Source organism: Centruroides sculpturatus, unplaced genomic scaffold, assembly GCF_000671375.1.
Source record: "Centruroides sculpturatus isolate CEXI.00-Female unplaced genomic scaffold, Cexi_2.0 scaffold110, whole genome shotgun sequence".
Classification (NCBI taxonomy): Eukaryota; Metazoa; Arthropoda; class Arachnida; order Scorpiones; family Buthidae; genus Centruroides; species Centruroides sculpturatus.
Window position 1 is genome coordinate 566,628 of NW_019384339.1, and position 18,010 is coordinate 584,637.

At 28.9% G+C, this 18,010-nt stretch overlaps 2 protein-coding genes across 4 annotated transcripts in view; one reads left to right on the top strand and one right to left on the bottom strand.

Annotated features, from left to right (window-relative positions):
- LOC111633363 (follistatin-related protein 5-like) overlaps positions 1-3,738 on the top strand; it is a 38,795-nt gene extending 35,057 nt beyond the window's left edge. For all 3 annotated transcript variants that reach the window (XM_023377922.1, XM_023377929.1, XM_023377935.1), the window contains 5 exons: positions 973-1,229; positions 1,325-1,510; positions 1,591-1,771; positions 1,841-2,047; positions 2,115-3,738. In XM_023377922.1, the coding sequence (XP_023233690.1) occupies positions 973-1,229; positions 1,325-1,510; positions 1,591-1,771; positions 1,841-2,047; positions 2,115-2,479 (1,196 nt within the window). In that variant the 3' untranslated portion in view covers positions 2,480-3,738. The remainder of the gene's footprint in view (positions 1-972; positions 1,230-1,324; positions 1,511-1,590; positions 1,772-1,840; positions 2,048-2,114) is intronic.
- Positions 3,739-3,952: 214 nt separating this feature from the next.
- On the bottom strand, positions 3,953-13,210 carry LOC111632955 (protein Hook homolog 1-like; the record flags this gene model as incomplete). Its single annotated transcript, XM_023377478.1, has 3 exons — positions 3,953-7,718; positions 10,605-10,736; positions 13,175-13,210. Coding segments are annotated over 3 exons (2,469 nt in total), but the record flags the coding sequence as incomplete, so codon positions are not given.
- Positions 13,211-18,010: the final 4,800 nt, after the last annotated feature.

Below are 18,010 nucleotides of genomic sequence, written 5' to 3' on the forward strand. Positions count from 1 at the left end.
GCTTTAACAGCCATCTCTACTTAACATAGATATCATATTGGATTTTGACATGGAGGGATACCTACATTAGTGCTAACTCAAATGATTTCTATGCTTAGCTTATTCAACAGAATATAGAAGAGAATGGCAGGAAAGATTATCAGAGCCATAAAATTATCCCCTATATCATGTGTTTATCATCATTATTAGAAAATTAAAAATTTAGCCTAGAACTCTAACACAGAATTGATTTCAGTATTTGAAGTTGTGTTTGGAACTATAGTAATTCTCTTTAGTAGATTTTTAAAAATTATAGTTAAAAATAACATAATGTTGTATGTGTGTAAAAATAGTACAATATATATTTAAACATAAGCTGAACAACATGAATTTCTTAGACTATTTCTGTGAATTTTTAAATTAATAAAATTTGATATAACAGCATTTCTAATATTTTTACAAAAAAATATATTTCTTGAGACTATACATACAGGATGAGTCAATTTCATTTGGTCCCTTCACACGCTGTTGAGGTAATAACAATTCCATGGCAAAGTCGACCTTTTATTGTAGGCTACTCGTCCGCCTTCCAATGCATAAAAGTTAAAATAGTCTTCTAGCAGTGGCACAATGATAAAATTAATAAATACATTTTTTTTTTGTAAAAGTAAATTTGTTCTGGCAATTTTTAAAAAAGCATTTCTAATAAATAGGACAGATACATTTAATTCTAGCTCATAATTATGTAAAATCCAGATTATTTAGTCTAAAGGTATTTTGTGCTTTGAAATTTAATTAAATAATTTAGAATATTCTGACAGAAGCAATCAGTCTGACCTGGAATTTTAACCCTGTTTACCACAATATTCGGATAATGTCCAATTTATATCCAAAAATATATGATATAATTATTATTAATCTGTTTAAATACGTCTTTGTACTATTTTTAAAAATATTTTTAGAGTTTTAGATTAATATGTCACATTCTTCTAGCACTGTCTGAAGAACGCAGATTCTTTGTCTTTCATGACTGGGGAATGTCTGTGTACAATCCCGATAACTGTCGACTGTATCATCAGATTCAGAGCACAGACATAATCCCTGGTACACAAGAATACGTATGTGGAGACAGAGGCATTAACTGTTCTTGGGGTAGAGCCATTAACGTTGCTGACCGTTACATCTATGTTTCGCAACCTTCAAAAGACAGAATATTAATAATATCACGCATCCAAATGGTTGTGGTTGATGTAAGTTTTACAAAACCTTTTTAAGAAAGTTTTAATTACTTGAGTTTGATATAGATTAATCCAATAACTAATTAACAAACTTATATTTAATACAGGTTGTTGTGACGGATAAATACCCAATTGATTTGCACTATGTACCACATTTTGATCAAGTTTGGGTTTTATGTTGGAGAGGACCACAGGACCGAGGCACCAAAACCATTCAGATCATTAGAGATGCCAGTCAGAAAAAAAAGCATCATACTGTTCATCCAGAGCCAGTCGACGGTCACTTTGATCTGGTATTCTCTGCCAATAAACTTTTTGTTTGGAAATTATTAAATTTAAGATTCATATTCTTGAAATTTAATTGTCATTTTAGGTTAGTGGACTTTTCATTCCTTCTACTCAAGACTTCAAACACAGTTGGAAGTACGGTTATGTGGTCCATACTAATCAGAGGGGAATGTATAAGCTAGATCTACAGTCAATGAAATATAGTAAAACTGTAGATTTGACACCATACAACTGTGTGCCTAAAAATGCAGACTTCTCCTCTCTAGGTAAATTTTTAAACATCCCAACAATGTTAAAAATTTTCTTACTGCATAACTAAAAATTAATTTTCTCAGGTGGTTTTGTGATTTTGGAATGTGCTGAACCCATCACGGATAAACCAACTGGACAAATTGTTCTAGATTACTTAACAGATACAGTTCTGGCTCACAAAGTAAATCTGTTTGGTCGTCCGAGAGTGTCACCAGATTCTCGTCGTGTCGTCACTCTTCACAACAGCAATAACAGTGTCATAATTGTGACACAAGAAATAACAGAAGATGGTAAATAGTTTAAAATTAAAAATATAATTTTAATGTAAAAGTTTTTATAATTAACAAACTTTTTCAGGTCCAAAGTTTCTGTTTGATGTCAAGACCACACTACATATTAGCGACATTACATTTTTTCCTTCTCGCACGACACACAGTTACGATCTCTATGCCAGTTCAGCCACCAAAGAGGACATTCTCTTCATAGATTTAGCAGACGGCAAAGTGGAAATGATAACGGGCATCGGAAGAGCGATGGATCCGAGAGTGGCGCAGTGGGGAAACACAAACCGACCAATCTCCGGTGCCGGTATTTTCGGTACCTACATGATAACCACGGCAAACGAGGCCATCTTCGTGGTCAACGGTAAAACACGGACTGTAAATTGCGAGATTGGAAGCATCGTACATCCAAGACTGATGGTTTGGGTGAAATCGCAATGAATGCATAGTATTTATTTAATCATATATTTGAGTTAACTCACAAACTAGGGGAGCTTAATTTGCACTGGTCAGTTTTGAAACTAGCTCCATCACCTTGCAAAAAGAAAATGAAATAAGCATACAAAAACCCACCTTTGCATTTTTTGAAAATTATTTAGTTCCATTGAAAATATATCCATGCAGATTAATCACCAAAAAATGCAAAGGTACTTACTTAAAAAAAATTTCTTCATTGTGAATTTTTTTTTTACTCTTGTATCTATCTAGTCTTGTTATTGTACAGTGCATGATGGTATGTACAGCTTACACCCATATAATTAGCATGTCTTCGAGTTTTGTCATATTTTCAATGAGTACAACGAATATTGATGGTTACCATTTGCTTGCAAGGTTTATCCTTACGACTCGAAATTTTATTTATGAATAAATATATATATAAATAGCACGAAGGATATTTTTTGTAAATATTTTGGTTTTAGATGGGTTATCGAAAAACAAAAAAGTATTTTTACTTGTTGTATGTAATGGTATTGTACGTAAGCAAGTGTTGTGTAAGAGACAGCTGGTTCTTCCACGGCAAAGAAACTGAACTGTCTAAAATTTCAACTATTTGTCCACCTTTAGCCATCCAATTATGACTTTATCAATGTTTTTGAGAAGAATTTAGTAAATTGTTTTGAAGATCAGAGTTAAAAAAATGCCGTAAATAGCATTTGTTTCTTATCGCTGTCGCATTCGTCTGGTAAACGTAATGGATTAACTTCGGAACGTTCATGTAATATAAATACATAAATATATATAAATATATATACATATATAAATTTGTGGTGTGAATTGTGCTTATTAGTGCACCGTCTTTTAGAGAATTATTTAAACTGCAAGAATTGCACTGGAACTTAAAATAACAGCAACAGCAGCCAAATTGTGTATAATTTTCAACTTTGAAGAAACAATGGCTCAATTATTTATGATTTGTACTGTTTTTTGCCGGTAAAATACTCGTTTTTGTTTATTTTTATTGTTACGTCAATGTTTTTAGTTTGATGTTAAGCTACCGTTTTTAAAATCACACTGTGTTAAATTCCGATTTTTATACCGACGCTTTATGTTCGACGACAATGCATGCCAAAGTATGCATGCAAGTTATTTTGTGTATAAATGTATTCAAACTGTAATTTATATCTGTTGCTTCTTGCTGAAAATCATGTTTTATATCAAGATTTTCATGGGAAAATAAATGTGCTAATTTGACCAGTCAAGAATTATTTGTTCTGAAAATATTCATTCTTGTGAAAAATCAATGTTAGAAATTAATTTTTCTTTACCAAGTTTTGAAAACTAATACTGTAATTGTATACAATATAATGTACCCTTTGCTGAGGAACGACATATCATTGGGTGGAGCTTATTACAATTAAAGTATCATCTTGTTTCTATTAGATATAGCAGGAAAAAATTCAGACAATTTTCCAATATCTTGCAATGTATTTTATTAATCATCATCTATAAAATTAACATAAAAGTTTCAATTGCATATTCACGGGTTTATATGAGAACTTTAGTCACACAATTTTTAAAATTTTCTGTTTGTGATACACATTCTATATCAATGATATCTTACACTCATTAGAACTCTAACAGTAAACATCAATTTATTTTTGCTCCAATTATTGAAATAATATAAAATTTCAAAAGCCAAACATGATCTATTATTTCATATATATATTTTTTCTATTTTAAAAAAAATCTGACACAAATATAAATATTTTCATTTTAAACAACTTTTCTTCTTCAAAATACACACACATTTGTTTTCAATTACATTGTATTGTATATGGGAAGAATTTTAATACAATAAAGCATCCATGTGCAAGATAATCTAATCTCTGGCACAAATGTTGCAGAACGTTTGAATGTGTGTCGTTCTTAAACAAATCAAAATGAAACTGTCAAATAAACCTTTCCTTCCATTAAACAAACATGGTTTCTATCCAAGCACTAAATAATTCTCCTTACTTTGATACAACACTTGCTGTAATCAATAAATGACCAAACATGTTGCTCTACATAAGTACTTACATAAGTATCGACACTTGACAAAATACAGAATTATGGTCCCTTAAGAGTTATATGTTAAACTGCTCCACTGACTAGGATATTTTCAAAATACAGTATTCTCCTAAGAGAATCTTAAGGCAAGAATCTTTCCACATTTTGGAAATTATGATTATCACATACTATCTACATATGAATATATTTAAAATATTAACAAATTTCAGATGGTAAATTTCAGTTCTGTCACAAATTATTTATAAAACTCAACGATTTAGGAATCAGAGTAAGAAAAACATTACTTAATAGTGCTTCAAAATTTCTCTAAACTTCTTTAATGGAAATAAATTTAAAAGAAACTCAAAATAACTGGGAAGAAATAATTTACTCTTCTATAACTGTTGATTTTAGCATATGAACATAGAAAAACTTTAAATATGATTTTTCAAAGGCACAGGTCATAGGCAACATTTTGAAAATACTCAAAATTTAATTACAACCTGAATCAATTATCAATATTTTTCAAAAGAGGAAGAAATAAAGTTCATAAAAGTCTATAAAAATCAAATATAATACAAAATAAAGAATATACGAAAAAAAATGTAAATATTATACTGTATGTATCTTGATAATTCTATCTATTCTGAATAGCTGCAAAATACAGTATATGCTAAATGCAAGATGAGCTGTGTAGAAATATATATATATATATATAAGTATTTACACATTATTTTTAAATTAAAATAAATCTTTGGTTTGCTTGATTTTTAAGCAAAAACAAATAAAAAAAAAAAAAAAATTATCACTAAACCACAAATTGCACTAAACTTTTTACAATTTTATATCTGTAGATAAACCAACACTGCATCATCTTTAATTATCTGTCTCATAAAAGTGTTTCACCTTCTGTTGTAGACATGAAACCAAGAATGGAATGACAGTTTTCACCACTCCCTAAGTCGTATTGGTCAGTCAGACTTTTTGTCATGTCGGGACGAGATGACGAAATAGGCCAGGTCTTCTCTAACTGTCCAATTTTACCATTTCGCAAGATGGACACTTGAGGATATCTTCTTGAAGAATTTATGAACACATCTAAAGGTTCGTTGAATTTTCTATTTTGAGGAATGAATTTTGAAGATATTCCTGGTTCCAGACTTGCACTGTGAAGGCTGTCGCCTGTCGAAGACAGTTGTTTTTGTCCTGAAACGTAAAGATTAAGGGAATCAATTATTTCGTGCTGAGATTCGGTCTTGGATGAAGCATTATTGTTAGTCGAAAGAGGATCAAACTCGCTACGGATGCTATCGAAATCCATGTCATCTTTATAATATGGATAACTATTTTTCTTAACAGGGCTCTGAATATCAATTAGTGTGGGCTGTTCCCAGTCGTTGCTGTAACAAGCTTCACGATTACCCGACCCCGAAAGATTAGATTCTATTGATTTTGGAATTTTATTCCAAATTTCACTTTCAATAGGTCTGTCAATTAAAGATGGATGCTGATCTGAATGAGGAGCAATCCTATTTGGGGAACTTTTATCCATTTCTGTGATTGGAATGGGTGTAAAATAGAAATTATCACAATTTTCTTTAATGTGGGAGATTGTCTGTCTACACTGTACATGTTTCATGATATTGTCAACATTATCATTAAAATTAATTAATTGCTTGTTTTCATTAACACCAGAGCCATTCTGATAATTCAGTGACAGTTGATGATTTAACATTTCTGGAAGAGCATCACAGTCATAGCTTTTTTGTTTATTGTTAAATGGATAGTGTATTCTGTCATTTTGATTTAATAAAATAGTTGGAAGAGATTGTGTTTTGTCTCCATAATCATTTAAAAATTGGGAATCTTTCATCACAGTAAAATTATGATGTGGAAACATATCAGACTCATTCATTTTCCCATTTTGATGTAAACTTTTTAAAATTGGTCTCTTTATTTCAAAATTATGACTCATGGTGTGTAAAGTTCTTTCGAGTAATTTATTATTAGCTTTAGTAGTGGTTATTTCATATGACATTTCTTCCAGTTTCTTATGCAAAAAGGCTTTCTCTTTCATCAATTGTTTGATATGAGTTTTCAGCATAGTTTCTGATTTCTCCCATTGTGAAACTCTAGTTCTATAAATCTGTAGTGTCTGTTCTAATTTGGTTTGAAGAACTTCATTTTCCACAGTGTATGTCAATAACTGACGCTGTAGTTCCAATACATTATTTTCTTTTAAAATTGAAGACACTTTATTACGATTCTCTTCGCTATTTAAAATTATTTTACTTTTCTCTTTTAATGATAATTGTTCACTGCTGCTGTTCTTGCCAGGTTTAGATATGCCGTTTTCGTGTTTTACAAACTGCATGTGAAGTCCGTCAATTCGCGATACAAGCTGCTGTTTCTCTGACATAGCTGCATCTAATCTCTCTTGAAGTCTCTTTCGTTCACTTTCCATTTTCTGACTAGCCGATTCTAAATGAGACAACTGTATTCTTAAATTTTCTCTCTCTTCTTCTACTGCTGATAACTGTTGTTGTAATTGAACATTATCATTATGCAGTTTTTTAACTTCTTGTTTACTTTCTAAAGGTATTTCTTCTGCCATAGTTTTCTGTTTTTTTAGTTCTGCAACTTCTTGTTGTAGGTATAATCCTCTTTGACTAATCATATCAAGAAGTAATGATAGTTCATCTTTAGAACTTAAAATGCTTCCGTCATTAATGTCACGATTCTCTCCCACATATCTAACACTATCTGTGAGTGTGTAAGTGCTGTCATGTCCTTGTTCACGGCAATCGGATTCTAATCCACTATCTTGTTTATTATCTATGTCAACAATAACTGTATCTACAGTCATATTAGACTTTTCATCTTGTTTAGATATGCAGTTAATTTGATTTAATTTAGAAGCAGATGTTATGGAAACATCTTCAGAAGGCATAAAATTTTCTCTTTTAGCAGAAACATTGAGTTTTCTATTTGATGTAACATTCTTATTATTGGAAATCCTTGATATATCACAAGATTTTAATTTTTCTGTATTACATGTGCACTTCTGCTGTATTGGAGGAAATTCATTTATATGATCTTTAAAACATACGAGGTGGTTTTGAATGTCATGAATGGCTAGAACCATATCCTCCTGACGGCCTTCGACAACTTTCAACTGTTCTTGTAAATCCTGAATTAAGAAAAAATAGAATTATGTTAATTATTCAACTGACTTTTTCTATACATAAACTATAATTATAAAATTTGTATCTTGTCTTAGTACTCTAGAACAATAGCATGAATCATAACTTTTCTAATCATTAAAACGTTTATACTTTGTAAATGATTTACAACTACTTTTGAAGAGGATAAAAATAAATTTTCTAGTCAAACTTGCCTCAAGCAGTACTAGCTTGGCTAGCCAAGATTTCAGTATTATTACTGACAATTACAGGAAATAACAATGGTAAAGAATAAGGTCATTCTATAAAGTGAAAACACGAAAGTAATTAAAATAATAAAAGCTTATCGCATAATCGTTGCAATTTTTACTCATTATAAAACAATTATCTTCAATTTCTTATTTTCCCTTTTAATATTCATCCATAGCAAAAGCACTAAACATAATTTCAAAAGTTTTAAAAGTAAGAAACTAAAACCATCCAAGTGTATAAAAATTATTATTAAATATTGTTCACCAATCATCACTGCCCTTGATAGTACAGAGAATTATTCAGATAGGGCAATAGACACTATGCAAGTATTGAAAGTAAGACACAAGACAAAACTCTTTCAATAAGAGCAAAATTTTAAAGTAATTTAGTTTAAAAATGATAACTTTATTCAAAATAAATGTTTTTATTTAATTTTTTTTAGCAATTAAAATCTGTAAATGAAACAGTATTGGTATTATCAGAGTTTAGGTTATGTTATAATCTTAGCATGTGCAGTACTTTACATGGAAATTTTGTTTTTGTATTAAAATGATGAAAACACAATTTAAAAAGGCATAAAATTTATATTTTGAGATATAATAACAACTGCAAGTACATAATTGGAGTTTTAAATATTCCATATTTAAAACTCCATATTTTAAATTTTTTGATAAACTTTAAAAATTTAATTCATAAAATTACACTTACAAAATCTGGTGATAAACCAAGACCTCTTAATTCTCTCACATTTGCTTGAGTGGGTTTTGTTTTATGTTCTCCAGTTGCTTTAGGCTGGAAACAAAATATCCATAGGATNATTTTTTCTGCATATTTGTTTTCTCTAAGTTTCTCTTATCTGCATTTCTTATCTTTTAATTTAGATTTTCTTTCTTTCTAAAAATGAAAGAGTAACACAGGTGCAAAATTTGTTTCTTGTGTTAGAATTTGATTTCGTTTCTGTTCGTGCTTTAGTTCAGTTCACATTGTTATTCTATTTTCTTACTTCTTTGTACATTTTTACAAAGTGTATAAGAGAAAAATTATACACTCTGTATAAGCGTTAGTGATGATAATATTAGCCTTAATGATGATAGTAATGAAAACTTCTGTATGGTGATGAAAATGAGGAAAATTTGAGTCAACTGTAATATATTGTTTCTAAAGAATATTGTGATTTATGTGCCACTAGTTCTTCAGAAGAAAAACACTGTACATGTGCCAACTTTGTCAGATATTTCTACAATATCGTGAATAAAAACTATATATACTAGATATATTTCAAATAATGAAAAAAAAAGTAACATTTAAATATGAAACATTTCTAATTAAATTTATATGTATGTCGAAAAAAATGCCCAAAATAAATTATATACGATTGTAAGTACCATAACCAAGTAAATAATGAATGATTCTTATATCATGAACAAAAAAGCTCATAGAATCCAAAAATATATATAAAAATATAAATATTATTTACACTTTTTGTATGCATTTAATTGTACTATATATTCAGTATGTCTTCTCGAAACACAAATGCACTCTTCTGTTGTGAAAATTAAACGTATCCTAAAACAAAACTAGAGAAAACTGATCAAACAAGAAGATCCACTGGGATCAATAGGACAATGCAAATCCATCAGGAATAAGAATTAAAAGTTGCTCAATTATGTTTTATATTGTCTCATGTTAAATATAACTTTCTCATTTGTAATCATCATCTTTGAATGTGAACTGACGATAACGACGATTGTGACAATGGCGACGATAAATAAAATCGAGTTTTATCATTATATAATTCACAGTTAACATAATAGCAATTTTATCAACATGACTAATGAAAATTAAGCTAAAAGCATTAAATGCTATTGGTTGCCGCTCATTCGAAATTAAATACTCACCTCGCCAAAGCGGCCAATAATTAAATAACCAAAATTATAAAAAGGCAGATGAGAATTAAAACCAGAGATAAAAATGCGTATTAGTCTTCCGATGCGGCATTAAACGGCATGGCAGTTCATTAAGAAAACCTGTAATTCTATAGCTGGTGCCGGAGAAATAAAGGCAAAGTTCCACCTGCGACGCAGAATATATTGGATACACGATAAGGTAAATCAACCGGTTTTGAGCTGCGACAACTAACGATTGCTCTGCCAATTACTGATAACTTTATCAAGGAGAAAGTCAAAGATTTATTTCCAGCAGATTATATATATATAAGAATGTGTGTCTGTGTATAGAATATTTATTAAAATCGTCACGTCCTATTTCAATTACGATGTTGTAACGTGTTATCAAATTATGATCGCGATAGCATCCAATGGTATCTTACGAATGTTAATATTTGTCCTGCGTCAGTTTGTATGACATATCGGATATAACAGCTGTATCATCACGCAGCACCTGAGTACGACCTTGACGAAACTTCGGAATAGAAACGACGACTGTAGACGTGCCTTTATTACACTAACATTTTATAGATTTTATTAAAAAAGAAAATAAATCTTACTCGTTTCGGAACGCACGCGAGTGTCGCAAATCGACACGTTAGCTAATAAGATTTGAAATGACGATACGGACACTTTCGTTTTTTAAAATGTTTTCTTTATGAAATTCTTATATTAAAATTTTTAAATCTTACTCACCCTTATGGCAACTTGTGATTTGGCCTGCTCGCGTAATAGAAAGTAGACGGGTCCTGTGATATCGCTAGGCGTTTTCTGGCAGCGCCTGCATCCAGTTTTACTTCTCCGAATCCCATTTCCAGCCGTTTCGGCCTAGCAATACAAAATAAAGGGTAAATAAATAACAATGATAAATCCATAACATCTTAACGTGTAGTTTATTATCGTAACGCCAATAAAACTTCCAAAAATCTCACTTTTTCATTGCTTCCGGTTCGAAACGTTACATCAAAAGTAACAAAAGGCGTTACGGTCACCAATTACCGGACGTCCGACCTTAACGTAAAATATTTCCTGCTTACCCGCCTCGTTTTTTAACTTTAATAACCTTCCGATAACATCGATTACCTTCTAAATATTCTCCTAGTTAACAACTGAAACGTATCTGCTTATAATAAAACGTTCAAAATTCACGCGCGTAAAAAACGGCAACTGAAATCTACACAATCGCCATTTGCAATTTTCGAATCAATCTATCATAAATGACCGTAATTTGCTCGATTCTTAATTGAAAAACGTAACAATAATTCACACTCGACGTAGCATTTACTAATTTAACCGAATAGGCAAACAATTTTTCAAAAAAAAATCTAAAAACTAAATAAACCCCCCGCAAAGTTTTGTCTTGTTTGAGTTAAGTGACCCAAATCGCGTTTTATCGTCCGAGATATGTTTTAAATATTTGTTTTACTCCACGAATATTTTATCAAAGGAATTTATATAAACACGATCTTCTAAAGTCATAAAGATAATATATAAATCGTTAAAAACACGTGACGAAACGATGTAAGAAGCGAGCCACGTTTCGTCATAATGGATGTTTCCTTTTCTCTCTCTAATTAAACATTCACGAGGCGATCCCGTACAATTACTAAAAATATAAGTTGCACATAATCCTTATCTATTAATAGCACAAAACGCCTAAATTTACGTTCCACTATACAAGAGACTAACATTAACGATCTTTATCGAACAACGGGTGGGGTAATCTTGTTTGGCAATTTGATAAGACGGCTTGCTAAAAGTTGGCATCGTTTCTCTTCCATTATGAATATTTTAATACCGTGTTCTGACGTCAGCAACGTACTCGATTCTCTCTCTTTTGTCAGCCATAAATAATAAAATTCCACACGAATTAAACAATGCATTCTAGCTACGTAACAAATTAGTGGAGGCAAAAATCAGGAGATCCGTTCCTGGAACATGCCAGTACAAAAATGTAGAGTTATTGACGCGTGAAGCTTCACGCATCGTTTACCCCATCCACAATATATGTAACGCGTATGAAAAGAAAGGCATCCGTGAGAATTAAAGTTTTAAACTGTAATCTGTCGTCATTATAAAGCAATAGGGGATGGAAGTGAGATGAGTGGAGATTGAAGATAGTAATATATTACCAGTAAAACAACTTTTGTTGCTGGCAGTTGCGAAATTTATAAAAAGAAGAAAAGCGCGATTACGCTTTGATAAAATATCAGTAATCTTTAGAATGACCAAAAACGTTTTAAATATAGGCAGGTGTACTGTACATTATAACTTGGAAATATCATAAAAATGAAACTAACTTATTAATTAATTAAATGTCTTGTGATAAGTATAAAATTATTGAATAAAATGGATGCCATGACGAATAAACTGATCAATATTTCAATTTTAAGAATATAGCAACGTACTTGAAGTTAAAAAAAACATTTTTATATATTTGATCTTTGTTCAGAAAATATATTCCTGAACCAATAAATACATTTAAAAAACGATATTTTATCTAATGAGATTACTAAATGCCCTTCACGGTAAACAGATCAAGCGCACTTTCGCCGCATCCTTGACCTGTTCGTCAGGAAAAAAAACATTTAAAAAACTATATGAAGTACCGTTTAGAAGTATTATCATCATTTATATGGCTATAGAGATCCTTTTATATTCTTATCCCCATTTCGATAATATTACGCAAATAGCCGTCCCACTAACCTCTTACGTCTAAATATGGCATTTAATGGCCAGCGATCGAACCCTTGGTAAGTCAACTTTTTTTAGGGACTACAGACGTGATTTTAAACTCGTTTACGCGTTAAAAACGACTCGGAAACAAGAAAACGCAACAGTTATTATCACGAAACACGATTCTTAAGCGTACAAAAGTCGTAGTCTATGAGTAATAAACCACCTTGTACGCGATTAAAACAATAGTAACCGAGGACAAATACAAAAACTTTCCTCCTCCTGCTGCTAGCCTTCCACGAGTAATAGTTCAACGATATCGTTTTACATCAGAACATTTTAAATTAATGCATCGATACGAGCACGATTTTAAACGTTTCTAACAAAATTATCGTCTCGATCGTTGACGTTCAAGCGCTCTGTACTTTGATTTATTTCTTTCTTTAAAAAAAGAAATAAATCAAAGTACAGAGCGCTTAAACGTCAACGATTTGTAATTTATGTGGGTTAAAAGTTAACAGAATAGATGCAACAAAAAGAAGGGCTGGCAAATAAAAACAAAACGCGGGGGAAAAAATACTCACTGTTACCGAAATCCGGCTGCTGCTGGTTAGTATTTTTTCACAAATAATAAATTACCGCGTAGAATGTTTTCCTTAGATTTAATACACTTACAAACTAGACTGTAGTCAACCAAGTAGAACGATTGCCTAAGGCTTTCTACCAATAGCAGCAAATGTGGAAAAAATAAACGTACGTGTAAAGAATAAAACGTCTTAAGATGAACCAATGGAAATTGGAAAATTTTCCATTGAATTTCATATAATGGAAATTGGAAAAAAATGTGCTATTTTCTCCACATATTTTATAAAAATAAAAATTCCCGAAATCTTGGAAAAACCTATACATTTTAATATCTGGCCTTTTTGTCCCTCAAACAGAAGACTGCACATACTGTACTTGCCAACCTTATGAAAAGTGCAGAAACGTCTGTCTGCTTGCTTTGATTTATTAATGTTTTTCCGGTTATAAAATCCATGTTTAATGTAAGATTTAAGTGATGTGTGAATCTAGTATTTATGTGCATTGCTTAATAAAACGTGGACGTGTTAAAAATTTTAAAGTTTTATGTCAAAATGCTTATAAGTTTTTTCTTTTTAAATTCTTCAAATTCTTTCTGGTTAATTAAACATTTACCTGTCAATGCCGAAGGCTAGTTTGTTTTAATAGACATTAATCACTTAGCTAGAAGGCAAATTTTCCATTAACAATTTTGCAAATAACCCCTTCAATTTCTGCAAAAATGAATAATGTAGCAATATCCATTTTCCATATTTCCCATACTTCAACTTGAATGGAAAGGTTTGGTGAATTTAAAATACAAAAATCTTTAAGAGATTTATTTTGAAAAACTTCTCTAACAAATCAATAAATATAATAGCAGCATGCAAAGATTTTATTAAATTATACCATAATTATTCTCAAATTTTCAGAAAGTTATTTAAATTTTTAAAGGGATCTTTCCTGCAAGAGATATTTATATTAAACAAAAATGTTATTCATTCATTACTTAATTAAAAACACTTACAACAGTTTAAAAATATATTTAAATTTAAACTTAAAAAACAAATTATAGCAGTATTCTTATCTGCTTCTAAACTGATCAGTTGAGCAGAAAATTGTTAATGATAAAACACAAAGGTCAATTTATAAATTTGCAGTTAAATATTTTTTATTTTTATTAACCTTCTACTGAAGAGGATTTAAAATTTTTTAAAAATATATTTATTTATGTATATTTTTAAAAAAAATTTAAATTCTGTTCAGAATATTCAGTATTTACTAATTATGTATATTTTTAATTATTTATAAAAATATTATTAATTAGTAAATACTGATTATTTTGCAACAATTTATTAAGGTATAATATGGAATTTGTACTTTAACTGATTCCTGAATAAAATAAACAATATAAATTTAATTTAAATGTAATTGTAATATTCATTTTAATAATAAGATATGCTTTATTATGATTAATATTAAAAATATGTATTGCAAATATCTAAACAGATATCTGGGGAAGCTTATCTGAATAAAGTCTAAGGCATATCACTAGATAGTTTTATATTATTGATGTCTTTTCACATATATAATGTAATTTATTTTGATAACCAGAAAAGACTAAAGAATTAATATATGTAAGTAGTATATACATCTGAATATTTATCTTTCTACAGAACTACAATAAACTTGAAGTTTAATAAATAATGATGTACCCAAAAGTATTTTATGAACTAAAGTCTTTGTACTTGCTATTTTCTTTTCATACTTTCAGTATGTCCATTATTCTTTCTCCTGTGCATGAATTGTACTATGCTACAGATTCTATCTAAACATTTTGAATATCTAAGGCTTCCTGAATCACTGGATTGGTGCACCATCATAAATTTAAGTGTTGTGAACAATAATAATTCAAAAATCTTAAGTTTCATTCTGTCACCATTTGCACATACTTTTTAAGCTGTCATATGAATTACTAAATGACATTTTAATACATTAAGTATTATGTAAAGCATGATATATAGATGAATAAAATTTAATATCTGCCTTTGAAACAGCCTATAAAATTACATGATATAAAGCTGATCATTTAAATACTGAAAAAATTTAAAATTAAGTAAGTTGATATATCCAAATTTATTTTTTACATTCTACATTATTCTTTCCTTCTAATTCTAATTGAGAAGGCAAGAGATAATTGAAGGAGTTAGAAGGGAAAAAATTATATAAACTGATATATTTAAATAAATATAACAAAAAGCAAATTAAACTAAAAATATAGAAATATAATGTGTTTTTAATGATCTGAACAAATGAAAAGTTTTATTATTTAGTGGTAATTATTTGATAAACTAAAGTTGAATTATGGTTACATCTAAAAAATAAGAAAAATAAATGGTAAATCATAAAATATTACTAAAATATTTAGAGAAAGTCAGTTATTTAATGAGAAAGATAATGTGCTAACACAAAGCAGTGATTAATTAATAAATAAGAAAGATTTGTTATAAAAAATTGATGGACTCCTTTTGTAACAAGGACAAAATGCAGAATGTAAAAAATAAAGACTTCACAATAATTTTGATATCCTGTATTGCCTAATAAGTAATGTGTGTTGTCTAACACATATTTGGAGTGTATTAAAATATAAATTAGGATTATACAGTAGAAAACAAATTATACATTTTTTAATTATAGAGTTTTTAATAAAAAACTTTTAAGAATTCTGTAGTTGTGTGGGAATTTTAACATCTGAAATGATAAACAGGAAAAAAAATAAGTACTAAAATTAGTAGTTTATCAATATAACAGCTACATCGGAGATAAACAGCTAATATGTAAAAATAAATAAATAAATATACATACACACACACATACACATATTTTTATTTATTTATTTACATATTTTTTCTTTATATCAAATAACAAAATAACGTAAATTAAATTCTTTAAAAAAATGTTTAGAAAGAATTTATCAATTAAAAAGAATTAAAATATTTTCACAAATTTTAAGCATTAAATTCAATAATTAAAGCTGATAAATAAGGCACTGATTTTATTTACTTTACAAACAACAAATTTATGGTTCTTTGACTTCACATTTCACTTTATTTTCTTCGTCATATAATTTTATTATGTCTGGATAAAACCAATTTCATAAGACACTTAAACATCAATTAACCTCTTCTAAGATAAATATAATTTTGAACAATTGTCATTTCAAATATGCTTGGATTTCCTAACAATTCTAGATATCTACATAATTTTATTATTATGTTAGATAAAAGAAATGTTTTTAACCTTTAAATGATAATGAATTTAAACAAGTCTTTGCACATCTAAAATAATATTTTATATCTGTTATAAAAAGAACAATATAAAGTTTTTATTACTCTATAATAAAGTAATTTTATAGATAAAACTTTCTGTATATATGTAATTTGTAACAATTTTTGAATGTTTGCAATAAAATGTTTGAATTGTGAGTTATATAGCCAAGATATACTTTTATATAACATTTATGATGATATAAAAAGGTTGAATACTGGTTATTGCTTTATATAGAGAGGAGGATGACTTGACTAATTATTCGAACTGAATTATAATAAAATCTATTCATTTAATAATAAAAGAGCTCAGTATTATATGAAAATATTAGCACTCAAAAAATCGATACTAAAATCAAAAATTAATAGTATTGAAATGTATATCAAAGCATTGTCAAGGTCTGGAATATATCCAAACTTTTCTGATATCAATAAAAATTTATTTGAATATTTTCAATAAATTCATCTTTTAAATAATTATTTTATGTAAGTAAAAAATATTTTACTATGAATGCCATATGTCATTTTGCAGTTTGTTTATCTATATTTAACAAATTTTTGTCAATGAAATTTATTAATTATAATCATAGAAAAATTATTACAGATTATACTTAGCAAATGATTTATAAGTCAACTAACCAGAGTAAAACATACATATAATATTTCCAATAAAATTTTTCTTAGAATTCATTCATATATTAAATGTATTGTATTACAGTATAAACAAAATTTTACAGAACATTTCAAAATTGTATATATATAGAAACACACACACACAAACAAAATATAAAATTATACCATTATTATTTTAAATTCAAAAATATAAACAATCACCATCTTCAAACACCTGGGATTTCCCATCTTTCTGGGAAAATTCACCAAGTTTGCTGACATGTGCAACCTGCTACATTTTCTCAGAAACATGAATATATGAATATGATGATAATAAATTATAAACAAATACTATAATAGAATATTCTCATTCTGTACAAAGTAAAAATGGTGTTATTTTTTTTTAACAATTGAGTATTGACTGAGTGAATTTTATTTTTAAATCTACTTGTTTACACTTTTATAAATAAATTATGCTATATTAAAAAAACAGTATTGAAACAACTTCTTTATGATTAATAAAAACTTAAAATAATAAAAAAAAATTTAGAATATAATATCAAGTTCAAACTCTGTCTATTCTTCCAATATGTTCTAAATATTTTATAAAGCAACTGCATGAAATATATACCAAATAGCTCAATCCTACTCTAGATGCTATGTTACAGTAAAAATAAATTTAGAAAATAAGGTTAATGAACAGTTGAGATAACGAATACTTCACAGAACAAACACAAGAAGAAGCGACGTAAAATAATGAATACCAATTGGTCTCCTCTTGTCTTCAGGCAACAATTCGAAACTTTCCGAAGCATGAGAGACATTGACATTGATGCTCAACCTGGTATATACTGAACAGATAGTACTCCTCCAAACTTTGAAATTCTCCCTTGTAATTTCAGCTTTTTATTTTTCTGACAGAAACAA